Genomic DNA, 27,315 nt, shown 5'->3' on the forward strand with positions numbered 1-27,315 from the left:
AGAGCACCAGACTCCTCACACAGCCCAGCTCCCCAGGCCTGGGGTAGGGGGAGCATCTGACTCTACTTAGAGCTGTGTTTCTCCGCAACGTGGCTCTGTGCAACATGTCCACTGGCTGTGCTGGGCAGAGTAGAGCAATTTCCCAGGCTCCAACACAGAAGCCTTTACTTGGCAGGCACCATCTTTGTCTCTCACTCTGACCTTAGAGCCCAGTGGCCCGCTTTGATCCTACTACGCTCATGGGTGGCCCTGGGGAGCCCCACAGCTCTCTGAGCCTTGGTTTCTTGTCTGTGAACATTGTAGTAGTAAACCAACGTTAGAGGATTGAGAGTGGAGACGTGCAGGTTAATGGCCAAGCAAGGAGAAGGAGCCCCGCATGCCGTCCCCTGCAGGTGCAGAGTCCAACTAGTCCCCAGGCACAGGAGGCCTCAGGCTCAGCTCCAAGGTCCTGAACCTGCTGAGGCTGGCAGAGGGGGCTAAAGGGCCTCCAGAGGCTGCAGGGGTCTCTCCCTGCCTTCAGGGAAGGGCATGGGCATAGGAGTGGGGCTCCCCTGAAGCTCTAGGGGCCCATCTCTGTCTCTTGAGCAAGTCCCAAGCCCAAGGGAGCCTGCCAGCCCTCACACCTACAGCAATTCACAGCCACAAAACAGGACAGCCCGTATCAGCCCTATAAGGGCTTAGGAGTCCACATATTCTCCCCAATTTACAGATGAAAAAATTGAGGCCAGAGAGTGGGAGCCACTAGTCTAGAGAAGTGTCCCAGCTAGGATCAAACCCAGTTCTTGTAAATGCCCCTTCCCTGGGCTCCTCTCAGTTAACATGCATGAATCCTTTCGGCTGCCCTTCCAGGAGCCCAGTGAGTGTCAAGTGCCCTGCGTGAGGCTCCTGCAGGTGTTGTTCATTTAGTCCTCAGAGCCCCTGGAAGCGGATGATGCTCTCATCCCCATCTCACAGAGGAGGAATCTGGGCCCAGGAGGTTTGTGACTCATGCAGACTGTGTGGAACTGGCCAGAACCAGAACCCAGTGCCTGAGCCCTGTCACGACCCACTGCCTGGACTCGCTGTGGGCCTGTGCTCCCCTGGGACATCCCTGGCAGGTACAGGTGGTGTGGGAGGGCAATGCCTGGGGACGGGGGTGTGCAACAACAGTGCCTGGACCACTGGTACCCCTGGCTGGTCACTCACAGGCAGGAACCCACGCAGCAGGGAGCCCTGCTCTTCTTGTGAAGACAGCTGGACCCCTCCTGGCTGGTTATAGGGTCAGTGCCTCCTCCAGGGCTCAGGGTCTGGGGTGGCTCAGCTCCATACTCCCCTGCATCAGTCACCCCCAAGGGCCCACGGCCTCCCTTCCTCACTTGCCCTCACTGTTGGCCTCTGCCTCCTTCCTCACCCACTGCTGGATCCTAGTGAGCCCCCGACTGCCAAATCAGCTTGGCAAGGACTGTACAGAGCTGGACGAGTCACTGTTATCCTCAGCTCCTCACCTGCCTGAAAGATGGGACAGTAACAGCACAGTACTGACTTGACAGGGTTCCCTGAGGATTGGAGGGGATCATGCGTGAGAGCCCCACCAGGCACCCCACCCACTCAATCCCTTCCCCTGAATCTGGAACCTGGTCCTGGTTCCTATGACCTCCTGGGAAGGTCCTGCCCCTTACTGTGCGTGACTTGGCTCTCCTCAGTCTGGCCTCAGGCCACCTTTACAGACACCTGCTCCATCTCCCTGCACCTGTCTCTGTTACCTTGAAGCAGGCTCGCACAGGAACAGCACTAGCACTGGACTTCCAGGCAGCTGAGCCTGAGGGGCGTGTCTCCATCTACCTCTGGCCATCTTGTGCTTGCTCCTTGCCTCCTCTCTCACTTTTCTTCTCTTTTCTTTTTCTTTTGAGACAGGGTCTTACTCTGTCACCCAGGCTGCAGTGCAACGGCATAATCTCGGCTCGTTGCAGCCTCTGCCTCCGAGGTTCAGGCGATTTTCCTGCCTCAGCCTCGAAGTAGCTGGGATTACTGGCGCATGCCACCACGCCCAGTTAATTTTGTATTTTTGGTAGAGACAGGGTTTCACCATGTTGACCAGGCTGGTCTCAAACTCCTGGGCTCAAGTGATCCACCCCCCTCAGCCTCCCAAAGTGCTGGGATTTCAGGTGTGAGCCATCATGTCCAGCCCTCTCTCACTTTTCTACATGTTTTGGTTTCATGACACAGGAGAAAGAAGTGGAAATTGGGCTGGCCCCATGACAGTGCAGGAGGGGAAGTAGGCAGGGAACTGAGGTAATGGGGCGCTTTCCTGCCTCGTCATTGAAAAGGCCTATTTAAAAGAACAAAACTTTCAAGCCAGACAGACCTTGGTCAAAGGCCAGATGCCCCACAACATTAGAGAGAGTCACCTTTCTTGTCATCACCTTCCTCATCTTCATGACAGACAGCTGCCTCATGGTCAGTATTGCTGAGGGCAAGTGCCACACTCATGCGCAGTGTGTCCTCGTCCGGTGCCTGTGTTGTCCCCTCAGTGGGACCCCTGGGAGTCCCTGGAAGCTCACAGGGCTCTGATGGGGTCCCTGTCAGCCACGGGCCTGTGGGCCTCCCAGCACAATGGAGCCCAGCTCAGGCATCTTCGGGCACGGCCAGCTGGGGTGCTCAGGTGAGGGACTCTGTAAGGCCCAGCAGAGGCCATCAGACTGGGACTCGGAGGAGAACCATGGCACTCTGGAAACTCATTTCTAATCTCAAGGTCCTGTCAGCCCAGGTGAACACAGAGTTACTCATGTGACAACATTAATGCACATTTGTTGTCTAAAAACTGTCTGTCTTTGCCTTCTTGGCCCTCGCTGTTCAACACTTACCCTGGGCCATCTCAGACAGCTGTAAGTCATCCTCATCCCATATTTATTTGCTTATCCATGGATCCCAGCAGTACTTGGGTCAGGGAACCCCTAGACAGCAAGTCTCTAGTTTCACATCTGAGGCTTGAGTCCTCTCTGTGGAACCAGACCTGCTTACAGACTGTAGGGATGGGCGCTCAAATACCCAAATACTCTGGGTTAGCAACTGCCTTGTTTACTGAGGGCTATGGCCATCCATCCACCCACCCACCCATCCATCCACACCCGTCCATCCATCCACCCATCCATCCATCCATCCATCCATCCACCCATCCACCCATCTATCCACCCGTCCATCCATCCATCCACCACCCACCCATCCATCCATCCATCCACCCATCCATCCATCCATCCACCCATCCACCCATTCACCCATCCACCCATCCATCCATCCATCCATCCATCCACCCATCCACCCATCTATCCACCCGTCCATCCATCCATCCACCACCCACCCATCCATCCATCCATCCACCCATCCATCCATCCATCCACCCACCCACCCATCCATCCATCCACCCGTCCATCCATCCATCCACCCACCCACCCATCCATCCATCCACCCGTCCATCCAACCATCCACCCACCCATTTGCTCATCCACTCATCCACCCACCTATCTACCCATCCACCCACCCACCCATCTACCCATCCACCCATCCACCCATTCACCCATCCACTCATCCACCCACCCATCTACCCATCCACCCATCCACCGACCCATCTACCCATCCATCCACCCATCCATCCATCCATCCATCCAAATTGTACCTGAGTATTTGGTCCTTTGCCTGCCTCAATTTGCCAGCCAGTAATGGTGGAGAGGAGTCCCATTGTGGGGTACTAACTGTAGGGCAGTGGAATGAGTCTGGTTGCTGCTCATTGACTTAGCGTCCCTGTGCCTCAGTTTCCATATGTATACAATGGGGATGATAATTCCTGCCTCAGAGGACTGTTGTAAGAAGTAGAGGGGACCAGTGTGTCTGGCTTCTTTAAAGGTGCTGGGTAATGGGTCATTGAATCTGCAAGCAAATGATCTGGTCCCCTCCATGGGGCACCTCAGGAAGCAGCAGTCATAAGGCCTTGTCCTCTCGAGGGCCTCACCGAGGCGCTTCTTCAGCCCGTCACTCAGTGTGTCTGTGAGCAGGGCAGTGTGTAGGCACCGGGTGCCAGGATCCAGTGGGGAACCTGAAAGAACCCCCTCTGCCTCCATGGAGCTCAGCCCTTCCTACCCCAGGTTCTCAGTCCACAGAAGACAAGCAGCAGGAAACTAGGTGCTAGCAAACCCACAGTGTCAGCCACATCAGCTGCAGAAGTCACTGCTGGTGTGAGGGAGGAGAGCACCCCAGCACCATGTGGCTCCACAACTGCCATCCAAAACAGCTGGCCCTGACTCCTGAGGCTTCTGAGATGACAGGACAGGCAGGGAATTGATACTCCCTGTTCCATTTCTTCACCCACTAATAAAAGATAATCTTTTTAAAAGGTTTTTTTTAAAAAGGAAGAACCTGGCAACCCAAGAGCGTGTCAGCCATTAGAAAGATTTTCAGCAAGAATAGGAAGCCTTTTACCAGATGGTTTTTGAACTTGGTAGGGTGCAAGCAGAAAAAGTTTTCTTTCTTCTACCTTCCAGATACGCTGCTAGGTCTTGCGTCCCCACCTGTGGGCCCATGCTGGAGCTTTCCTAGTCATCTTCAGGCGTAACCCAATCCAGTCCAACCTAGTATCACAATTTCACTCTGTCATTCAATGTAAAGCTCCCCAGTCCCCTGACTTTTATTGGAAGCCTCTGATGGGGAAAAGAGAACAGGGTCGGTTTCCTCCCTTGCCATAGGGTACCCACACTGCACTGCTAGCTGCCTCTGGGGTCTCCATGGGTGGGGTGGAGCACGGGGCCATGACTGTAAAGGGGAGAAATGTCTCATTGCCCTGGTATTCTTGTAACTGGTGACAGCGAATGCACACAGGTCAGCCCTTTCTCTCCCTGGCACCTGGGCAGGTTTTTTGGCGACCCTGCCCCTCTTGGAGTCCCTAACCACTCCGTTCCCTACAGCCTTCCACTTCCAACCCCTCCCATTGCACCCAATAGTCTGCTCCACTCAGCTGCTCCTTAGGGTTGTTCTCATGGACAGAATTACCAGGCAGCTCTTCCTGGCTACCTTCCATAGCCCCCACTTGATTCCCAGGGAAGATTTCGGTGCCAATTCTTGGACATAGCAGATGGGAACTGGGACCAAAACCCAGGAGTCCCCCTCCAAGGTTGGAGGCCTAGCTGTCCTCTGATAGATGCTGTATTCTGGAGTGCCAGGCAAGCGAGCGTTTGAAAAAGGCTCTGCTCCCCTTTAAACGGACCCTCTGGTGGAGGAAGGTGTGTAAGGCGAGAGGGGAGGTGAGGAGGTGACTCATTTCTTCCAGCCTGGCCCCTGCTGAGGGAAGGTGTTTCTGGTGGGGGAGGTGGCAGACAGGCGGGTAGGGCTCGGGGAGCTGCTGCTTGCTGAACTGCCACTGGGTGACAGGCCCTGAGTGTGGGGCTTTGCAGAGAGGCAAAGTAATGGGAAGTTAACAGCCAAGATCGTGGCTTGGGATATCTGGGTTATATCCCGGCTGCATCCTGCAGGTCCCTGGGCAGGCTGGGTAACCTCTCTGGGTTACCCTTTCCTCATCCATAAAATGGCAGTCATCATCCCGAGCCCAGTATCCGCCTTGTGGTGAGCCCTGATCTTGAGTCCACTGTTCTCACCTATGCACACCATTTCACTTGCTTCTCAGGACACCTCTATGTGGTGAGAACTATTAGGCCCATTTTCACAGGGAAGGAAACAGGCTGAGAAGGGCCAGGGTCACGGGAGGTGTGAACCCACATCTAGTTGGTCAGACCCTTCCCAACCTCTCAAACAGGCCCTAGGACCCTCTCTGAACTGTGGCCCATACTAACAGGACTGTGCCCTAGAGGGGCAGCCTGTCAGGGCCCAAAAAGGGGTTAGCCTCCTGCCCCCACTTCCCCAATGAGGAAACTGGGTCCTGAGAAGTAGAGTGGCTTGCTTCAGGCCCTGATGTCTGTGGTCTCACCCCTGCAGCCACCAAGAGTGTTATGGGCATGAAAAGGGGGAAGTGGTGGTAGGTACAGAGGGTGCTTCTCCACTCAACCGGTGGGGGTGTGGAGGGCCTGGCCAGCTCACAGGCCTGGGCCATGGCTCACACCAACACCCACCAAAGAATGAAGCCAGTGGGCTCTCTCTGGACAGAGCAGGGCACCCAGGCCTTGGCCGCACTGCCTCAAGGCAGAGGCAGGAATACGTTTCCTCCCAAGAGCCGCCTCCTGGAGTTCTGGGATGCAGCCTGGAGCCGATGGCCACACACCATGGATGGCAAGGGCTGGGTCCCACATCTGGCTCAAGTGAGCCTCCCAGAGGGAGGGACTGTGCCCGCTCCCCACCTGGCACCCCTAGTCCAGGACAGGTTGTCCTGGGTGCCACATAGCTGGGCCGTGACCACTGGCTGTTCACTGGTTCTCCAGGGCTGCACTCCTCTGACCCAGCCTGGGCACCAGGCTACCCTCTGTGAATCCACAGTAACCAAATTATAGCCCAAAATACAGCTTTGATTTGAGGTGGAGATAATTTGAGTAATCATTTTCAAGAGTTATTTTTTCGAATCATGTTTGGACGTTCCAAAATAGAAAGTGGTTCCTGGGCTGTCTACTAAATGGCTGATGTAGGTATATGGTTTTGGGGACAGGTTGACCTGGGTTCAGATCCCAAACTCTGCCCTTTGCCCATTGTGTGGCTTTGGGCAGTCTCTTTCCCTGCTTGGGCCTCCTGTCCCCATCTTTGCCTCCCAGGATGTGTGTTATGGTCAGGAAGATAACGCTATGATACCCTGTGATACCCTCGGTGCAGTGTGTGCCAGATGGACTTGATAAATAGAGATTTCACAAAGGGCAGGGCCAGAGGCAGCATTCAGATAATGGAGGTTGGACAGGAGGAGGGGAGAGGGAGGTAAGAGTGGGGGACAACTAGGGTAGGGCCCCTGGGGGTGATGCTGATGCTGGGCCTTGGGTGGCAGACCCACACGACTGATTAAGTTATAGGATGGTGGGTTCATTCATTTCCTAAACACTTCCCTGAGCCTGACTCTCCCAGCTCAGAGCACTGAGTCAGACCCATGCCCTTGAGGAGGTGGCAGGGGTGGGGGTGAAGGAGGAGGACGTGGGCTGGGGGAAGGGGTGCAGGGCTGGGAGCCATTGTGAGCAGCCCCTGGAGAGTCAGGCACTTCCTCGGAACCGCCCAGTCCTTGTGACAGTAGCTCACTCAGCCACAGTCCCTGCCAGCAGCCCAAAGCTCTGAGCGGCGGACTGGGCGGGATCCTGGAGCCTGCAGCCTCTGGGGGCTTGAGCGCGGCGGTCACAGCCTGCAGGGCCTCTCACTGCTTTCTGACTCCTCCCGAATGGCCAACGTAGGTTCAACTTCGTTCTCTTTCCACTCTGGGGGCCTCCATAAGGACAAAAGAAGGGTTCGCTTGGCGTCAGGGCTGGGTGTGGGCTGGGCTCCAGGCGACCACTCCAGAGGTATTAGGAAGAAATGACAGGTCCCCTGAGAGTCCAGATTCTTGTCCTGACTCTGCAGCCTCAAGCAAGCCATTTCCCTCTCTGGCCTCAGTTTCCTGAGGAGTAAGGGGAGCCACACAAGGCGGCTCGCACTTCTGGGGTGGGGGGATCTGTGGCATTCTGACCTGAATGCTGGTGTCCCTCCAGGCAGGGGCAGGAGGCTGAGGCCCCGGATTTGTTTTTCTTCCCAGCCGCCGAGGGCTCTGACCTGAGAGTCTGAAGCGAGGGCAGAGGCTCGGGGTGGGAAGGGGAGGGCTGCTGGCTGCAAGCAGCTGCCCACCAAAAACCACAGAAATGGAAGCCTGGCCCAGGCTAGCCCAGTGATGCCAACCTGGACATGGGGGTGGAGGCCTGCCTCTGAGGCTGGGGGGACAGCTTCTGGCCTTACAGGCTAGACACCCTGCTTGTTGCTCTGTGGGACAGCTGAGCCTGGGCTAGATCCTGCTCGGGAATTTCTATGGATGTTTATGGAGGGAGTAGGAGCTTGGGGTCCTAAGTGTCCTACAGGCCAGGAGAGTCCACCCTTCTGAGCTTGCTGAAGGTGGACTGCAGTTGGTGGGAAGGGTGGGGCACTGTTGGGGCAATTTATGCCATTGCTACCCCTCCCTGCTGCTTCTGATTCTCCTTAGACCTTGGAGAATACCTTCTCCTTCCAGCACCTGAGTCAAATGTCTCTTCCTGCAGAGAGCTCTCCTTGATTTTGACTCCATCCCTGCTCCCCTCACACCCCTAAGGTGGCGTTTGAGGGGAGACATGGGTCAGGCGAAGGAGCACCAGGCTTTACCTGAGTCATGCTAAGTGTGTGTGACCCTGGAGTGTGTGTGACCTTGGAGACTGTAATGTGTGTCAAGGGAGCTGCAACTTCTTGCTCGTCTCTGAGGCTTTAGGGGTCCTCAGGGATAGAAAGGAAGACAGACTTAGGTGCAGAATGTCAGGCCTGCCTTTGTTCAGTTGGTAACAAAAATCCTGTCTCCCCAGCACCTCAGGCTCCCCTGGAGTAAGCCTGCATGCAGCGCCCGGGAGAGCTTAGGGGGTTGTGGCGGGAGCCTGGCCCTGGGACCCATTCTCCAGGCCTGGGAGTGTCCTGGGAGACCTCTGTTCCTTCATAGTCCTTAAAGACTACCTCCCTCCCCCAACTTCTCACACCAGCAGCTCAGACACACACCTGGAACCCACTGCACAGTGAGAAAGGAGAATTGGGTTGGCCAGAACGACAGCCCAGGGCAAGCTGGGCAAGTGCCAGGCAGCAGAGGGTAGCTGTCCCTGGAGAGTTCTCTGAGGCTCCCCACCCCACCCCAGTCCAGAGGGGAATGCAGGGTGTGTTTGCGTGTGCTCTGGCCTTGACTGAAGTAACCCTCCATGCCCATCTCCCTGGATCTGCATGAGGGGGTTTCCTGAGCCCACAGAGAGCCCAATGTGGCATCTGGCACATGGCTGGTGCCCAAGAAACTGCAATTGCTGTGATGGTCATGGAGACTGCACAGTGCTGAGGCGAAGGGCAGGGACTCCAGCCAGACACCCTGGGGTTCAAGGCCAGGCCAGCCACTTTCTAGCTGGGCCACTCTGGATGCGATCATGTGTCATCCCCCTGCACCTTGGTTTCCCCACTTAGCTGAGATAGGGATATTGGAAGGGTGGCACCGTGAGTGAGTGAATTTCAGGGCTGACTGTCATCAGGGGGACTTAAGGGTGGCCCTTCCCATCTGCTATCTCATGCTGATGTATGTCCTGTCCTGTGAGCTCTGATGCCAGGCCCGGCACCTCCAGCCCTGTCAGCTGGGTGGGGTTCACTTACGTACCTATCACCTCCGCAGATGTGAGGGGACCTCCTGTGTGCCTGTGTAAAGCCCAGTCTAGAGTCCCAAGAGCTTGCCCTGAGCAGGGAAGATAGAGGCAGGAGAGAGGCTGTTCCTGGAGATGGTGGGAGGGTCCCCACAGGGCTGTGCTTGGTGTTGCCTGGTCGTGGCCCTCATGTGTCCTTCTGCCCTATGTCACAGTGCAGGGACTTCACAGCCCACACGGGCTACGAGGTGCTGCTGCAGCGGCTTCTGGATGGCAGGAAGATGTGCAAAGACATGGAGGAGCTACTGAGGCAGAGGTGAGCTGCTGGGCAGGCCACGGGGAGCACAGGGCAGGAGACAGGTGCCTTCCACTCAGCTCCTGGGGCAGTGGCCGAGGCCCGCATCCCAGCCAAGCTGTCAGAGCATGTCCTGCTTTAAAAAAACTCTCCTGTGTTCCCTCAAACCTGGGCCTCCCCCAAAGGGGGCAAGTCACTGATGATCTTTCAAATGCCCTTTTTTTTTTTTGCAGGGCCCAGGCGGAGGAGCGGTACGGGAAGGAGCTGGTGCAGATCGCACGGAAGGCAGGAGGCCAGACGGAGATCAAGTAAGAGCTCCCAGGCCCTGGGGCTCACTCCTCTCCTCTGCTGGCAGTTTCTGGGCCTTTAAATGAGGTTTAGGGCTTCCTGGCATGGGGGAGGCTGGGCAGAACCAGGGTAGGTCTGGATTGCTCATGAGGCGTCGGGACTCCTCCTTGGTGTCTGGTTATTGGGCATTCAGGGTGAGGCCAGGTTCTGTGCGGGAGGGAGGAAGCCCAAGAGTCTGAGTGCTGGAAAGGGTCTGGGCGGGGGAGACAGGAGGCCATCCATCCTCAGTCATTTGCAGTGCAGCCTGCACCAGCCTGGGTGGCCTCCACTGAAGTCCTGAGGGGCAGGTGACAGGCCTCTCCACTAGCCCAAGCCCCCTGCAGCACTGGCTCAGCATGGGCTTCAAGGATGGAGATGTAGCCAGAGACAGGGGTCCAGGAGGGGACACACCTGGGTTCCGGTGCCGGCTCCTCATCCCCCAGCTGTCTGACCATGGGCTGGCTGCTGACACACTCCGTGGCTCCAGTTCCTCATCAGTGGTGGGATAGTAACGCAGCCCTCCTCAGAGGAAGAAGTGGGCTCAGGGGCTTAGCTGAGGCCTGGTTAGAGGGCAGGCCATCAGGGGAGTGGCTGTGATGAAGCAGGGGTCTCCAGCCCCGCAGGTCTCTGCACGCAGACCGCTGGGGTGCGAAGAGGGGTGAGGAGATGAGCCTGAGTTCAGGACAGAACCACCCTAACAGTGGAGAGGAGGGGCTGCTCTGGGGAAGGCCCAGACTGTCCCCCTGGGTGAGGACACAGCCAGGTCGAGGGGAAGACAGACCACCGGCCTCCAAGTTCTTGAAAGGTCTCTGCAGAGTCCTCCTGCCGAGGGGCCCTGAGACCTGACCTTGCAGCTGTTGTGGAACCCCTTCCCCTCCTGCCTGCTCCCCCGAGACAGGAACTGAATGTGCCATACTCTGAAGGTCCCCCAAAGACACCAGGCACCCTGGCGGCTCCTGCTTCCAACCAGGAGCCAGAGATCACAGGAAAGCTTAGATGTGGCGTGAGCCATGTGTGAGGCCAGAAAGTGTGCACACAGCCCTGGGAGGACGGAGGGCTCCAAGGAGTCCTTAGAGCTCTGGTCCCGGCTCCGCCGATGTGAGCTGTGGGACTGTGGGCAAGTCGCCTAGCTTCTCCGAGTTTGTTTCTCATCTCCCACTCCAGTGAGCTGCCGTACAGATCAACAAGAACATGGTCTGAGGGCCTCCCAAGGGAAGGGCTGAGGGCCGGGTGCAGGCTGGGCACAGAGGAGGGCTCAGGACATGGTGAGGAGCGAATGGGTGTATGCCTTCTGCAGGAAGCAGTGCCCAGAGCTCTCAGCCAGGTGGGGAGCAGCTGTGGGGGCCTGGCAGCATGACCAAGGGAGCCCCTCCTGGCCTCCTGGCCTCCCGGCCTCCCAGCCTCCAGGCCAGCTGGAAGATAACTTTCCCAGAAAGAGAGGGTACCTCATGGGGAGAACTCAGAGACTCAGGAGAGGTGGAGAGGGTGGCCCCGGCAAGGCACGATGGGAGCCAGGCTGGAGTGAGTCTGTGTGATGCAGGCTCAGGGGATTGTGAGTCACAGGGGATTTACAGCAGGGAAGGAGAAGCTATCCACAAAGAAAATACAATGGGGGTTGGGGGCAGGGTGGGCTGCGGGAAGGGGGAGTTAGACAACATCTTGCTCCATTTGTAGAACTAGGAAGGGGCCAGGTGGAGGCGGCCCTGATTGTGCCGTGGTTATTCAAGGCCAGGTGGGACAGGGTCTGCCCTGACTTATCCCTGGTGTGGCCCTGGATGATGCTCCCTGTCTCTGAGTGCAGGGTCTGTACCTGTGGAAGGGGATGGTCACTTGGAGAGGTGTTCTGGGCAGTCACAAGGACAAGCAGAGAGTGCCAAGCCACAGGGGTTCACCGCACACAGTGGGGTTGTCCATAGTGTTGCTGTTGACCCATGTGGCATGAAGTAGTGTTGGTGAGGCCATGCACTTGTTCCTTACAGTGTAGGCCAAGCATCCATCTTCCATCCATTTAGACACCAGTTGAGGACCTACTATGTGTCATGCCCTGGATGGGTCAGGAGGATTCACTAATTTAAATTAAAATAAAATAAAATAAAATAAAATAGAGGGCTTTGCCATTCCTTAGCCAGAGTCCAGCACACTGAGGGTGACTTCCTTCTCTGTCCTAGTCCTTTGCATTAGGGTCCATTTATGCATCTCCTCCAGGAGATCTCCTCCAGGCCCATCTCCTCCAGGAAGCCCTCCCAGATATCCTGCCTTGCCTCACTGTCAGTCTTGGCTTAGACCCGGTTACCCCTACCCATGCCAACCTGAAGGGCTTTTGGTGGGGAAGTGTGAACAGGTGAACAGTGGCCGTGGACCTGTTTCCTCATCTTGGACTCCTTGGCGGTGGGGAGTGTTGGCCCTCAGGAAAGGTGGCCTGGCTCTTCAGCATGGGGGCTGGTGGCCCACCCTCCAGGGCCCATCCCTGAGTAGGGGAAGCCCCTGGCCTCCCTGAGGCCCACAGCTGTCCCCCAGGTCTGTGGGATGCTCATTCCCTGCCCCTTGCAGAACAGGCAGGGGGTTGGGGGATGAGAAGGCTAGGAACAGGGTGCAGAACGAGGACAAAAGTCAGGTGGTTAAGTGACCCTATAAATAGCCTAGTGAGCCCTGAGGGCAGAACTGGCCAGCTTCCCCAGCCCCACTGCCTGAAGGTGTTGCATTTCTGCACAGTCCCTTGACCTCAAACCAGCCAGGAGCCACCCTCAGGCCTGGAGGCTCAGGCCACTGAAATTAACAGGAGGTTACATCTTAAGTGATTTTTGACATGTACCTCCTTCACATGTTAACTCAGCAAACATCCGTGGGGCAGTGGCAATGGAGGCTGGACAAGTAAGACCCAGTCCCCAGACTCCAGCAATCCCCACCAGCGCTTTCAGTGCATTTTAAAGACAGCATTAGGGCCAGGCGCTATGCCTCACGCCTATAATCCCAGCAATTTGGGAGGCCGACCCGAGGTCAGGAGTTCAAGACCAGCCTGGCCAAACATGGTGAAACCCCGTCTCTATCAAAAATGTAAAAATTAGTTGGGCATGTTGACGCGAGCCTGCAGCCCCAGCTACTCGGGAGGCTGAAGCAGGAGAATCACTTGAACCCGGAAGATGGAGGTTGCAGCGAGCCCAGGTCGCACCACTGCACTCCAACCTGGGCTGCAGAGTGAGACTCCGTCTTAAAAGAAAAAGACAGTGTTAGTATTTGCAGGGGGCTTACCAATATTGCTGACGTCATATGTCTAGCCCTGCAGAGACTGCCTGACTCTCCTTTCCAGCCTCTGGGCCTTTGCTCCTGCTGTTGCCCTGTTGCTCCCCTGCCCGGTCCCACCCATCCCTCAAGGCCTGCCTGAAATGCCACCTCCCTCAGAAAGCTGTCACTTCCGCTCCCCTATTGCTCCTCCTGTATCAGGTAAGGTGCTGGGGGTGCTGCATGCCCCCGGAAGTTGCACAGGGCAGGGGTTTGGGAAACAAAGGAAAATCAAGGCAAGGCCAGCTTCCTGTAAGCCTTCTGTGGTCACCAGTGAGCAAGCACAGCCCCCAAGTGGTGCAGGTCTGAATCCTCACGTCCCTGCCTCACCCCCACTTGCCACAAACCAAAAATGCTGTGGTTTTCCTGTCAGAGAGATTTTTAAATTTTTTTTTCATGGTCTCTCTTCCTCTGAACTCAAAGAGAATGATGACATTGCTGAGGATATTGGCGGGAGACAGCCAGGCCCTCTTCCTGTCAGATGTCCCCTGATGCTGGCTCACTGTGGGCACAGCCTCAGCACAGGGGGGCGAGAGGGCTACTCCTCTCAGCCGGTGGGCAGGCAGCAGGGACACAGTGGGGACAGAGCAGGAAACACACTGGAAATCTGGACTGTATATGAGCACAGAATTTCAGACTGAGCTTCCTGAGAGCCGAGTCAAAAAGGGCAATGGAATGAGTTACACATGAAGGCACTGGTGACAGATGGCAGGAGATAGAGGCCTGTGCAGGACCCTATCCTTGACATGCGATGGAGACGCAGTAGAGGCACTCAGGGAGATCTTGACAGTTACCCTGCGCAGACGGCAGAGAGGAAGCGGGAATTTCATGGGGCAGAGAATGACTTTATGCGGCCCCCAGATCCTCCACAATATCAGAGCTCAAGGCTGTTCACTTTGGGAGTTCTGGGGCAAAGCTGGGCTCCTCTCATCCACAGAGCTGAGGCTGCCTCCTTGAAATTTTGTCTGGGGCCAAGAAAGGGAGGAGTGTTCTGGGCCTTGTTGTGTGAGCTGAACTAGGGTGGCCTGATGGTTCCAGCAACGGGGACAGGGTACCTGGGGCAGGAAGGCCTGCAGCCCAGGTGACAGCAAGAGGGGGCCTGGAGGGGCCAGAGCCTGCCTGCCCAGGTGCCCCAGACAGAGGCAGCACCAGCATCTATGCAGCCCCCAAGGCCTAGCCAGGTCATGGGGGCAAGAGTTCAAGGTGAGCACAGACCGTCACTGTCAAGACTGTCCCAGGGGTGGGACAGAGGCTGAATGTCCACCTGGCAGTGCTGTGCATTCAGCCAGGCTCTCAGCTTTCAGCTGGGGGCTGGGAAAAGGGCCAGCAGCTGCCAGAACCTGCGATTCCTTACAGCACCCTGCAGACTGAGACCATGGACCAGGGTGGCCCACAGGTAGGTTTGGGGTTGAGAAAGTCTAGATTATGAGCCTGGGGACAATGAGGAGGAGAGCCGGAGAGCCAGGCATTGCCCCTGTCCTCAAGGGCTCATGGTTCAACAAGGTGACAGACATCCACTGGGTCAGTCCAAAGTGACATCAGTGCTCAGAAAGGACAGGAGAGGATGCCAGGCAAAGATGCTGCAATGGAGATGGGCACATGCAAAGGCCCTGAGGCAAGACGGAGCCTGGCACCTGGAAAGAATGGGAGGAGGGGCAGAGAGCAGGGCTGACAGGTGGGGGGTGGAAGTGGTAGGGCAGGGGCTGCAGCAGTGGTGGCAGCTAGCGTGGGACAGGCATGAGATTTAGGAGATGAAATAGAAGGTGGCGGCAAGGAAGGGAGAGGACAGAGGCCAGGGTGACTCCTAGATTTCTGGTGTGTATAACTGGTGGACAGCAGTGTCTTTGCTGAGAGGGGAGCCCTGGAAGAGGAGAGGTTTGCAGGACAGGTGCTGAGTCCAGTTTTGGACATGCTGAATTTGAGGTATCTGTCAGATGTGAGACCCAAAAGGTGAGGGCTGGGCAGTGGATGTGCAGGCCCTGAGCTCTGGGAGGGGTCTGGGTATGCTGTGGTCATGAAGGAGGTGCGGCTGGAGGGTGGTGTGCGTGAGGGCTGGGTTGGGGGTAGGGGGACCACGCTGTGACTGGAGGCCTCTAACTGAAAGAGGGGGACTGAGCTGAGAGGTGAACTGACAGGAAGCAGAGGGATTGGAGGTGTCACTGCTGGTGAGGAGTCAGAGAAGAGTCCTGAGTCCCACAAGGGAAGGTGGGATCACCACACAGCCACCCCTCTCCTTCTTCCTCTCCCTGGGTTCTGCCTCTTACTGTAGGGTGGCCACGGGTGCAGCTTCTTCACTCCTGTGACCCTTGGCTTCTCATCTATGAAATGGGATAAATAAAGGCACCTGTGCCGGCAGAGTTGTGAGGAGGTCTCGTCACTCAGGCCAGCAGTTCTGACGTCTGGATGGGCATCAACAGCCTTGGGGCTGGGCCCCAACCGGAAGCCTCAGCCTCAGGAGGTCGGGGAGGAGCCTGAGAATCTGTATTTCTAACAGGCTCCGCAGATGCTGATGCTGCTGGTCTGTGGACCTCACTTTGGGATCCACCAGTTTAGGGCGAGGGGCCTGGCCCCCACAGATCTCCCCCAGACCTGGATCCCCACGCTCCTGCCAGGCTGCTGTTCCTCCTTGGCCTCTGCTTCCCCAGGTGTCTACTGAGAGGAGAAGTCACCTGAGAAGCCCGCCTGGTGCGCTGCCAGCGCCACCCAGGGCTGTCCGGTGGGCGTCATGAGGTCATGTGGCCGCCAGGGGGCAGCCGAGCTGCTCCACAGAGAGGCTGCAGAGAGAGTCAGATAAAATACTGGATGCCCAGGTGAATGTGAATTTCAGATAAACAACAAATACTTTAAAAATAAAAGTACGTTTTGAATACTACAAGGAGCATACTATACTCAAAAAGTGCTCGTTCATCTGAGATTCACATTGCACTCGGTGTCCTGTGCTCATTCTGGCAGCCCCCACCCATCATTCCCTGCCTCCTATATGCGGTGCTGGGCCGTCCCCTCCCTCCCTCCCTGGCAGACAGTGCCCACCTCTCACCTCCTGCGCCCTGCCCTGCTGGCCTCTCCCACGGCCATCCAACCTCCTCCAAACATCCCCTGGGCCACCTACTGAAAGCCCATCTGAACACTGTCCCCTCCCCTGCAGCCTCACCCTGGGGCCATTTGGTACTTGCAGAGGAGGAGAGAGTGCTGTGAGTGTGGGAGAGGAGTTCAGGGGAGGGAGGCAGGGTCCTGAAGACAATCCCCTCTTCTCTAAGAATGCAGCCAGGAGCACAGATGGTGGTGGTGGGGGCATCGGTACCTCCTTCTGCCACATTGCAGGGGGTTGATCGCTTTAATTTGCAGAGAGCTTTGCCTTCCGGAAATCAGTATGGGGCCCCAGTGGATGGTCACCATCTGGCTAAAGGGTCCCTTGGTTCTAGAGTGACCCAGGGTCTTCCCACCAAAATAAAAGTCCTCCCCCGCCCCGCAGCCGGGGACGGCCTGGACTTCAGGTTCCCGCTGTGCTCTCCTCCTCCTGACCTGGACCCGTCTGTTTTGCAGCTCCCTGAGGGCCTCCTTTGACTCCTTGAAACAGCGTAAGTCCCCCACCCTGGGGCAATGGGATCTTTTGGGGCTGGTGGAGGGTTTGGGGGGACAGAAGATGAGGTGTTAGGGCTGGGGCTGGGCTGGCCCAGACAGGGGCGAGTTGTGGGTGGCTGAGGCCCATCAGATCTGACACTGGGGACCAGTATCCATGCTCTGCCCTCAAGAAATGGAGAATGTGGGCAGCTCACACATCCAACTGGCCCTGACCCTGCGCGAGGAGCTGCGGAGTCTCGAGGAGTTCCGTGAGAGGCAGAAGGAGCAGAGGAAGAAGGTGAGGCAGGTGTAGGAGGCAGGGGAGCTGCTCCCCCATTGCCAGCCTCTCAGCTGCTGTAGAGGAGGGGGCTGACCCTCCTGGTAGAGTCAGTGGAGGGTGGCAGGGGGTGGTGGTGGGACAGTACCCCAGGCTTTGGGGCTTGAGGGTAATCTGAAGTGGGTGGGGAGGGCAGAGGCCTGGCCACTGGCACCAAGGCCAACTCTCAGTCCCAGAGCCCCGTGGAGGGTCCTTTCTGCCGAGCTGCCTCACACCTAGGAGGATCCTCCTACGGAAGACTCTAGAGGGTCTGTAGCAACTTGGTGGTGTCCAGAGGAGGCAGTCTAAGTTGTGGGGGTCACTGGAAACTGGTCTTGAGTCCAAGGATCGGGGCTGATTGTCCTGGAAAAAGGCAGACTTGCAGCCAGTCACCCCACAGGACTGCCAAGGCTGAGGGGTCAGACACAGACGGGTGGGAGAGTTGTGTGGCATTGCTTAGCATCCAAAGGTACTTCTCACCCATATGTAGGGCATGGCCATCCCGAGACAGAGTGCATGAAAGTGAGGTCCCCATCATGGGAGCTGTGTAAGCAGAGGCTGGCAGATGCTTGTCAGGGAGGCTGCAGGGCTGGGGTTGGGGATGGGTTCCCTGGAGGGCAGGCAGGACGCAGGCTGGCCTGGAGGCTGGGCTTGGGCCTGTGAGGATGGGGGCTCAGCCTCTCAGGGCCTTAGTGATGAGGGTGGTGCCCTGCATAGGCTGGGAGGGCAGCACACAGACCTGCTTCTTGCTTGGGGAGGAAGGATCATTGTAAAGTGGCCAAAGAACTGAAAATGAAGACACAACTGAGCCTTCAAGGGGAGGAAGCTGTATTTGAGGCTGGGGCCAGGCTGGGCCTGGGTGTCCTCGCCATACCAATTCCCATCTCTGTGCCTCAGTTTCCCTCTCCCAGGATGGGACACATATGTCTACCTCCCAAGTACTGAGAGCTCAGCCCAAGCCATGCTCCCCTCAGTCTCCATAGACAGGGCTTCAGCTCTGCTTAGCGGTTCTGCTGGCAGAAATGTCGCGTGGCTGCCTGCGCCACCTGCTCGTCTGCCAGCTGGGCTTTCAGGATTCTAAATGTGGGGTTCTGAGCAGACAGTGGGTCCCCAGAAGCCAGCCCAGGCTTGAGGTGCTGCAGCAGACACCCTCTCTGAGTTGGGACCTGCCCACAGAGCCTGCAGAGAGCCTGCCAGGATGGAGGGACTCCAGCCCTGCTATTTTGAGCCATCCTGTGGCCAGAGGAGCTGCACTGGCTGCAAAGGCTGTTTTGGACAGAGCACTCCTTCCCCAAATGGCCAGGGCCCCGCAGGCAGAGTGCTGTCTTGTGGAGCGTGCCATGTGTGTCTGAGCCTCTCTGTGTGTGTGTGCCACAGAGCAAGGACACACGTTCACAGGAGTGTACACACATGCCCACGCTCCCCTGCATATGGCTGTGAGCATGCGTCCTTGTCTAGCCCTGCTTGGGTGTTTTAGGGGGGGTGTGTGTGTGAGTGCCTGTGACTCGCTGGTCTCCCAGCTGGCACAGAACCCCTCCCCTGAGACCCCAGGCACGAACTGGCTCAGTTCTCCTCCTACCTCATAACCCAGTCGCTGTCCTGCCTGTTTTCCCTTCTGTATCAGAACAGGAAGCCTGGGAGGTGAGGGGAGGCTTGGCCCCAGACCTTGGCACAGGGACCCAGTAGCCACTGTGCCTGCATGTGGCCTGAGGTTGTGTGTGGGTGACTGTGGGAGTACTTGTGAGTGGCATCTGTGGGTGTGCACAGGGATGCCTGTGATCATGCGTGTGCACAGCTAGGGACGGGGCCGATGTGCCTCCGAGTTAACGTGGAGCTCTGCGTGTATGTGTGTGTCACAGTGTGCACACGTGTGAGCAACTATGATGCCTGCAGAGGCTCTGGGATGCAGGATGAACGACTGTGTGTGCACATGTGTGGGGCTGGGAACTCCCCAGCTGGCCAAGGTCTGCAGCGAGGACCTCAGGGCACACCCATGCCCTGGGCTTGTCTTCCATTGTGAGGGTCACTGTGAAGCAGCAGGCTCTGGGGGAGGGAGGGCAGCCTGTCACCCCCTCTCCAGAGCCAGGAGAGGTGCTGTGCCTCATCCCAGGGACATCCCGTCCTCTTGGCCTAGGGGAGCCTCCCGAGGCCGCGGCCCTCGGCTCAGAACCTCCTGTCCCCTGCAGTATGAGGCCGTCATGGACCGGGTCCAGAAGAGCAAGCTGTCACTCTACAAGAAGGCCATGGAGGTGAGCGCCAGGGCCTGGGGCCGTGGCCTTCCCTCGAGGAGCTGAGAAGGACTCAGGGTGCGATCCTGGGCTGTGGCCCCAGGCAGGGCATTTGGAACAGGCTGGCCTCGGCGTTGGTCCTGCAGGGCGCACCAACCTACGGGGTGCTTGGGCCTGCGCTGGGCGCCATGGTCCCGTGGGGACGGGCCCGGGCCCTTCCCTTGGGGGCTCGTGAATGAAGGGCAGATGAAGTCGGCTGGGGACTCTAAGGGTGGAGTGAGGAGGGACTCCTGAGCTGGATCCTGCGAGACGCTGGGCAGGAAGTGAGAGGGGGCTCCTAAGAGGGCGCGGCGTGGCGAGGGGCGTGGCGAGGGGCGTGCCCTCGCCGAGGAGCACAGCCCAGGAGGCGGGGCCTGGGACAGGCCGCGCTGTCCTCAGTGGGGAGGGCCTGGGAGCAGGACTGCCAGTACCCCCACGCCTTCTCAATCTCCTTCCGGACCCCCAGATCCCTGTCCCTGGTGAGGATGCCCCCACTCCACCCACAACCCTCGCCAGGGAAAAAGGGAGGCTGGGCTCAGGGAGCCTCATTCCTGGGGGATACAGAGCAGGGCTGTGCAGCCCCCAAGTCACGCCCCTCCACACTCCCAGTCCAAGAAGACTTACGAGCAGAAGTGCCGGGACGCGGACGACGCCGAGCAGGCCTTCGAGCGCATTAGCACCAACGGCCACCAGAAGCAGGTGGAGAAGGTGCGCTGGGCTGCTGGGCGGTGTGGGTTGCCCAGGGCTGGGGGCAGTGGAGGAGGCACGGAAGGGGTGCCGTAGACACCCCCAGGCAAAGGTCTGCATGTGGGACACGCTAGCTGCTCAGCCCTCTCTGACCCCCAGTCTCCTCATCTGTGAAATGGGTTTCCTATAGAGAACCTCAGGGCATGGGCAGGCAGGTCAGCTGGATCCCCTTTGCCACCATCAGGTGGCACTCAGGGACCCATTCCTCAGAGCAGACCCACCGAGGCCCACGGGGCGATGAGAGCAGACGCCATCCCTCACACAACCTCGGAGAAGGGCTCAATAGGCCCATGTCACAGAGAGGAAACTGAGGCTCACAGTAAGTGACTTGTCTAAGGTCTCAGAGCCAGGAAGCTGCAGAGAAGGGACCCCCAACTCAGGTGGTCTAGAGCCCATGCTCCTGAGGCTGTGACCCCTAGGCCAGAGTGGGGTTATCAGAACTCCCAGAGCCCAGGAAACACATCACCCATTGCACAGACAGGAAGCCTGAGGCCCAGAGAGGGAAATGGCCCAAGGATGAGCTGGGGGCAGTCAGTCAGGGGCCAGAGCCCAAGTCTCAGCCAGGGGGCTCAGCGGTAGTTGCATCTCTCCTGTGGGTTGTGGTCCCACTCTTCACAGGCATCCTTCTGGGCTCAGTTCCTGTCTTCATTCCCTTTCCATGGAGCTAGCCTGTGGTCCGCTGTGAGGGGAGGTTGCTCGTGGATGATGGCATCTGCCCACAGTTGGCTCCTGAACTCCCCCGCAGGGTGGCCCGGGAAGGTGTGACACTCACTTCAGGGCTGCCCGGGTGGGCCTGGGCTCCTGGGGCAGGGTCTCAACGCTGCTTCCCCTCTGTTTCCTCAGAGTCAGAACAAAGCCAAGCAGTGCAAGGACTCAGCCGCTGAGGCAGGTATGTGGGCCCCGGCTGCCCCATCCGACCAGGGCAGAGGCCTGGGTAGTACTCCCCACACACACCTCCTCACCCTGGTACACACACACTCCCACCTGGCTGCACAGTCATGGGCGCGGTGCTCTCATTCCAGATACGTGCAGTCAAAGTAAACGCTGTGCTCCCACATTCGCCGGCCATTCTTGGCACTTCATGTGTTCAGTCCTCACAACTGCCCTTCGAGGTGGCTGCTGTTATTATTCCCTTTCTTAACAGATGAGGAAACAGAGGCACTAAAAGGTCCAGTACTTGCCCCAGGTTACAGCCAATAAGTGGTGGGGACTGCATTTGAACCCAGGCCATCGGGCTTCAGAGCCCAGGACTTGCATGGCACAGCCCCAGAAGACAGGGCCGCTATCTATTACATGCATGTGCGCACACACATTTTCAAGCTCGGGCACACGCATGTGTGCACATAGCCTTCTCTGGGCCTCTGTCCTTCACTTGATGCCCGAATCCTACCAACACCCTTGTCTCTGCTGGTGCCCCACCCACCAGACACGGCGCCCACCCTCCTCCCTTCCCCTGGGAAGGCCTCCCCCTTGTGCTCTGTCTCTATCAGGACCCAGCTACTCTCTTGGCTGGGGGACAGGTGACCTCCAGAGATCTGGGCACAGAAGTTGTGACCCAAGCCTGTGGGACTCCACCCCTCCTCCAGCACCCTCTGAGCTGCCCTCTCTGAACCTCAGTTTCCCCTCTGGAAAGTGAAGTGGGGCGCCCAGAGATGCCCAGACGCCAATACTCTGGACTTGCATATATGAGGCTCCACTGCAGCCCTCAGGCAGCTCAGAGCACAGTTGGGGAGCAGAAGCAGTACCAGCGTGGGTGGCCCTGACAGGCATTCAGATGAGGCTCCACCAGCTGCTAGGGCAGGTCCCACAGGGGAGGTGGGGCTCCCAGGGGGGAGGAGGCCTCCAGGATGGGACCCAGCAGGAGCCAGGGCTGGAGGAACTTGTGTCAGGGCCCTCCCTGAGGCTGCCTGCGCTTGCAGAGCGGGTATACAGGCAGAGCATCACACAGCTGGAGAAGGTCCGCGCTGAGTGGGAGCAGGAACACAGGACCACCTGTGAGGTGAGTGGCCCACGTGGAGCCCCGCTTTCCCCAGCCGGGAAGTGGAAGACACCCATCCCTCCTCCAGCTGCTTCAAGGGGCCCAAGCGAGGCAGTGGGGGAAGGTACCGTTACTCAGCCTCCTGCTCACAGGCCTGTGCCGGGACCTGGCCCTGGTGCTTGTCACCTGACCTTGAGTCCCGGGCCCCTTCGTTGCAGGCAGGCCTTATTTCACCGTTTTTGTTGAAGCCAAAACTGAGACTTGGACAAAACCCACAGCCTCTCTGGGCGCTGCTGATGGACAGGGCCTGGGGAATAGGGCTCAGGACTCCTGTCCGAGGCTCCTCTCACTACCCCTCTGCCTCAGTGTGGTGCGGCCTGAAGGGAGGCTGGGGCAGGGACCCCCTGGGCAGTTCCACCTCCCTCCCTGCAGCCTCAGGGCTGGCCCAGAGTCGGGATGGGGACCCCAGGGCACTTTCCTTTGGATCGGGCTTCCAGCAGAGAGGACTAGCCTGGTCAGCTCCGGCTGAGGGTTGAACGGGGCCCAGCCTGGCCAGGCCCTGCAGCCCCTCCTCATGGTTCACCTCCCTCCCACTGCCCCTAGGCCTTTCAGCTGCAAGAGTTTGACCGGCTGACCATTCTCCGCAATGCCCTGTGGGTGCACAGCAACCAGCTCTCCATGCAGTGTGTCAAGGATGATGAGGTGGGGACTGAGGGCCTTGGTGGGGTAAGGGAGGGCAGCCTCTAGGCGGCAAAGTGCCCAGGTCCCTCTGAACCAGTCAACAAGCACCTGGTCCTTTGTGGTCCAAGCTTGGCCCCAGGGGTCTCAGGCCTCAGCAGCTCAGCCTTTGCCCCCAGAACCCCAGGACAGGAGCTCAGTACCACAGGGCCAAGGCTTCTCTGCCTGGAAGATGGTGACTCCGTGGTTCCCCTGCCATCTGACTTCCTCCTCATGCCTCAGAGCCACAGAGCACCTGCTCCCTCTGCCGGGGATGGGAGGGGACGTGGACATAGCTCTCAGAGGTTGGCGGAAGCTGGAGGACCCTGGCTGCTCTGCTCTAGGCCCGGTGCTTGCAGGAGCCAAGGTGCAGTCCTTCCTCTGCTTCCCACATCTCCAGGGTGCCCTGGTTCCCCTTACTGAGCCCAACCTGCTGGGTGGGTCCTCCCCAGCAGAGAGGGCCCCCCGCCAGGGGCCCTGAGCTCTGTTGATACAGCCCAGCGCACGGCTCTCCCGGGCAGCCCTGGCCCCCTTGCCTGCTGTGTTTCCTGCCTGACCCTCCTGTCCAGGGCTGTGGGGATTGATTTTCTTGTTGTTTTTGCCCAAGTGACTTGAGCCCCCTGCTGCCTCCTCGCCTCCTCGAGGTGGAAGGGTGAGCTCTGGATCCACTCTCACTAGCCCCAAGACCTGGCTGTGCTGCATGCTCGCTCTGTGACCTTGAGCAAGTCATTCTCCTCTGAGTTTCCTCATCTATCCAATGGGAAAAGTGGGGTCTACCTCAGAGGACAGGTGTGAGTTAAGTCCCTTGCACAGGGCCTTGCGCATAGAAGGTGTTCAGGAAACAAGAAGCTGTCAGCCAGGGCTGTGACCCCTCAGGATCAAAGACCCTGAGCTGCGTACAATGAGGAGGCCAGTGGGTGGGGGCCGCTGGCCAGAGTTCAGGCCCACAGAGGGGCAGAGTGGGCATCGGGCTGCAGCCTCTGCTCTTTCCTGCTCCAGCTCTACGAGGAAGTGCGGCTGACGCTGGAAGGCTGCAGCATAGACGCTGACATCGACGGCTTCATCCAGGCCAAGAGCACGGGCACCGAGCCCCCGGGTGAGGACTGGCCTGTGGACAGCACAGCCTCTGGGTGCACTGAGCCCCTGCGAAGGCCTGGCCCTGAGCCTCAAGTGCCAAGACAGGGCTGGGGTAGCTCATAGCTCCCTTTCAGGCAGAGGAGCCCTAGCCAGACCCAAGGGGTTGTGGGGGGTTGGGTCCTAGGCCTGCAGCCTCCTCTCAGGCAAAGCTAAGGGCATGATAGCACTCAGAGGAAGAGGTGGGGATGGGGATTGAGGTGAGGAGCTCCCACGGCCCCCACTCCCCTCCTGTTTGGTTCTGCTGGATCACAGGTTCAGAATATTAGGTCTTGGTGGTACCTACAGTGGGGTGTCTCATGGGAGCAAGAAAGGCACCTCCCCAGGCACCAGGACGGGCCAGGGCCGGATTGGGAACACAGGGCCCCAGCTGAGTCTCTGGCAGGGTCAGAATGGGGTGTTGGGGGCTGCCCTGGGCCTCACAGCTTGCTGTCTGCAGCTCCGGTGCCCTACCAGAACTACTATGATCGGCAGGTCACCCCACTGGCCAGCAGCCCCGGCGCACAGCCATCCTGCGGCATGATAAAGAGGTGAGGCCCCGACAGACGGAGTGACTGCCTGAGGCTGGGCCAGGAAGTGGGTCGAGCCCCTCCTCTGCACCTGGCCTTTCCTCGTTCACTGAGCACCTACTATGTATCTGTATCTGGTGCCCAGTTAGGTGCTGGGTACCCTGTGGAGACAAGATAGGCTCAGTTCAGCCTATGGAGCCCTCAGCCCAAGGGACCCAGACACTAAGTGAATAATCACATCCCAATTATTCAGCAGGCGATGTGCTCCGAGCTCTGGGGAGGCCCCTATGCTGGCTTCCTTGTCCCTGGGGCCTCGCGTGAGCCTGGTGCCCTGTCAGGCTGCAGTGGCAACGCTGTCTGGCTGGAGCAGAACTAGGGCACCTGGAGAATTCTCCACGCTTTTCCAGGGTCCCTTCCCCGGCCTGGCTGCAGTCAAGTGCGAAGGTCCTGGTGCTGGGCCTCAATGTGTGACCTGGGCAAGTCATTCGCACTCTCTAAGTAAGGCCAGGGCCCTGAGTGTTGGGGTCAGATTCAGAACCTAAGGACTCTCCTGGTTCAGGCCTTGAGTGACAATGGTGACAGCCCATTGGGAGCACTATAGCTGGCTCAGGGAGCCCTCGTAGCCAGGCCTTTGAGGGAGGCCATGTGCCCTGTCTACGAGCATCCACAAGGGTCTGTGGGTTTCACATGGCGCCTGTGCCCCCACTGCCATGCTGCCACTCCTCTCTCCAGCCAACCTTCAACCAAGAGGGCCCTGCCTCTGGGAGGTAGTGGACTGTGGGGAGGGGCTGATGCAGTTCCTGGCCCTTCGCAAGGACCGGCTCATTCCAGGGCCTCAGGAGCCCCGGGACCTTCCTACTCCTGGGAGGCAGAGGCTCGTGGGAACCACCGAGAGGGGTACACATACACACCCCTTTGAGAATCTTGTGAAAGCAGTGGCCCCAGGGCGCAGCACATCCACAGCCTCACATGCTACAAAAGCTTGTGAGACTCAGGCTTCCCTGCACCTGGTGAGGACCTGGATACCAGCAAAGGTGGTCATTTAAGCAACTGGACAAAAGAGCTCACCTGAGGCAGTGTTGGGAAGGGGCAGAAAGGGGTGGCCCCAGAGAGGATTAGAGAGAGAGAGAGAGATGTCCTGTAGGGTGGAGGGAGGCCTGGCTGCTGGAGGGGGCTGGTCAGGCCTCTGGATGGGGCAGCTAGAAGCCAGGCAGGGCTGGGAAGAGGTGGGGGTCAGTGACTGAGAGTCAGAAGTGTATAGACAGTCTGGGAAAAAGAGGTGTGGGGCAGGCAGCACAATGGCTCAGCAAGCCTTGCCCACCTTTTCCCCTGCTCTGGCCGCTTCCTCCTCCCGACCCCAGCCCCTGCTGGCTCTCACCCTGTCCTTTGCTGCCTGGGGCGCTGGTGCGTGTCTGCCCACCTCTTGGTGTCAGGCCCTCCCATGTGCTGGGTCCATGCATGTCCACCCTGCACATGCGTGTGCACTCCTAGGGCCTTGGCCCTCGGCCCCTCATGTGGGAAAGGTCCCCCACATGCCACCTTGAATTGCAGTCCTGTCCCTCCCACCCCCAAATTGGTCTGGTCCACTCCACAAACCCCACCTGTGCCGTGCCTCCTCCCCTGCACCTGAGTGCTCCCTCTCCTGGTCACCCGCAGTGCCTCGTTCCCCTTCTCTCCTAGGAAAGCTTCACTCACCTTTGAAGACTCAGGCCCACCCCACCAAGAAGGCTTCTGGCCTTGGAGGCAGTGTCAGCCTCTACTTGTAGAGCCCTCACTACTGCTCACTTCAGGGGGTGCCCCCAGCATCTGCCTCTTCTGTTTTATTTTCCTTTGTTCAGTAAACCTTCACAACCCCAGCTCAGTCCAGGCCTAAGCCTGGCACAGGGGCAGGGGTAAAGTAGCCCAGCGCTGTCCCAGAACTCCTGTTCACAGGGTGGCTGAGCTGGCCTGATCACTGCGGGCCCGCAGGGAGGAGGGCTGGCTCAGCCCAGGCAGTGCAGGCCTCAGCAGGGCCCGTAAGCCAGGCTTTGTGTGGCAGTGCACCCCCACCCCCACTGGCCGGGGAAGCTGCTAGGGCAAGCTAAAGCAGGGGTCTGGAGGGTGAGGGCTGGGTGTCTTCCCACGAGGCCTCAACATGGAGGTCCTAGAACCCCCGAAAGGGCCATGGGAGTCTTCCCATGAAGCTGCAGCTTTGGGGGTTCTAGGATCCCCCCAAAGGGCCCTGCAGGGAGCAGGTGCTGAGATGGCCTGCAGAGGGCGCCAGTGGAGGGCCTAGCTGGGGAAGGAGGAGCCACCAGGACCACCTTCTGGGGGCCCTCCTGCCTGAGGGGCACCTCATAAATCACATCCATGCCAGGAGGCTAGGGGCAGGCCCAGCCCTGGCAGAGCGTGTGCAGCTCTGAGACTTCTCCCTGTCTAAATCCTCCTCCCGGCGGGACCCTGAGTGTGGAGCAGGGGCACTCACCCTCTTTCCTCCCCATCCCCAGGTTCTCTGGACTGCTGCACGGAAGTCCCAAGACCACTTCGTCGGCAGCTTCTGCTGGTAAAGGGGGTCAGGAGGGGACCCCCAAACACACTGATCCCGGGGGGAAGGAGAGGTCTCCCACATGGCACAGATGGGGCCACTGAGGGGAAGGGTGTGTCCCCCAACAGCAAGTATGGAGAGCGGAAGGAAGAGGCAAGGCCCAGCATGGAGAAACCCCGTTCTAGCAGAACCTCCAGGGGCCAGTGTCCCCAGAAAGGGGAGGGGTCCATGCTTCACCCTGCTCTCAGCCTCCACAGAGACCCTGACCCCCACCCCCGAGCGGAATGAGGGTGTCTACGCAGCCATCGCAGTGCAGGAGATGCAGGGAAACCCAGCCTCGCCAGCCCAGGAGTACCGGGCGCTCTACGACTATACAGCGCAGGTGAGGCCTC

At 58.6% G+C, this 27,315-nt stretch overlaps 1 protein-coding gene across 2 annotated transcripts in view; it reads left to right on the forward strand.

Annotated features, from left to right (window-relative positions):
• The window catches only part of PSTPIP1 (proline-serine-threonine phosphatase interacting protein 1), a 41,855-nt gene that overhangs the window by 13,153 nt on the left and 1,387 nt on the right, over positions 1–27,315 (forward strand). Inside the window, exons 2-14 of one of the 2 annotated variants that reach the window (XM_011932827.1) lie at positions 9,485–9,585; positions 9,798–9,872; positions 16,714–16,748; positions 16,923–17,029; positions 19,234–19,296; positions 19,924–20,022; positions 20,905–20,950; positions 21,981–22,060; positions 22,643–22,741; positions 23,756–23,852; positions 24,330–24,420; positions 26,886–26,941; positions 27,172–27,305. In XM_011932827.1, coding sequence (XP_011788217.1) covers positions 9,485–9,585; positions 9,798–9,872; positions 16,714–16,748; positions 16,923–17,029; positions 19,234–19,296; positions 19,924–20,022; positions 20,905–20,950; positions 21,981–22,060; positions 22,643–22,741; positions 23,756–23,852; positions 24,330–24,420; positions 26,886–26,941; positions 27,172–27,305 — 1,083 coding nt within the window. Of the gene's footprint in view, positions 1–9,484; positions 9,586–9,797; positions 9,873–16,713; positions 16,749–16,922; positions 17,030–19,233; positions 19,297–19,923; positions 20,023–20,904; positions 20,951–21,980; positions 22,061–22,642; positions 22,742–23,755; positions 23,887–24,329; positions 24,421–26,885; positions 26,942–27,171; positions 27,306–27,315 lie in introns of both variants that reach the window. The other variant, XM_011932828.1, reaches the window with a different exon arrangement.

This window comes from Colobus angolensis, unplaced genomic scaffold, assembly GCF_000951035.1.
Source record: "Colobus angolensis palliatus isolate OR3802 unplaced genomic scaffold, Cang.pa_1.0 Scaffold99, whole genome shotgun sequence".
Lineage (NCBI taxonomy): Eukaryota > Metazoa > Chordata > Mammalia > Primates > Cercopithecidae > Colobus > Colobus angolensis.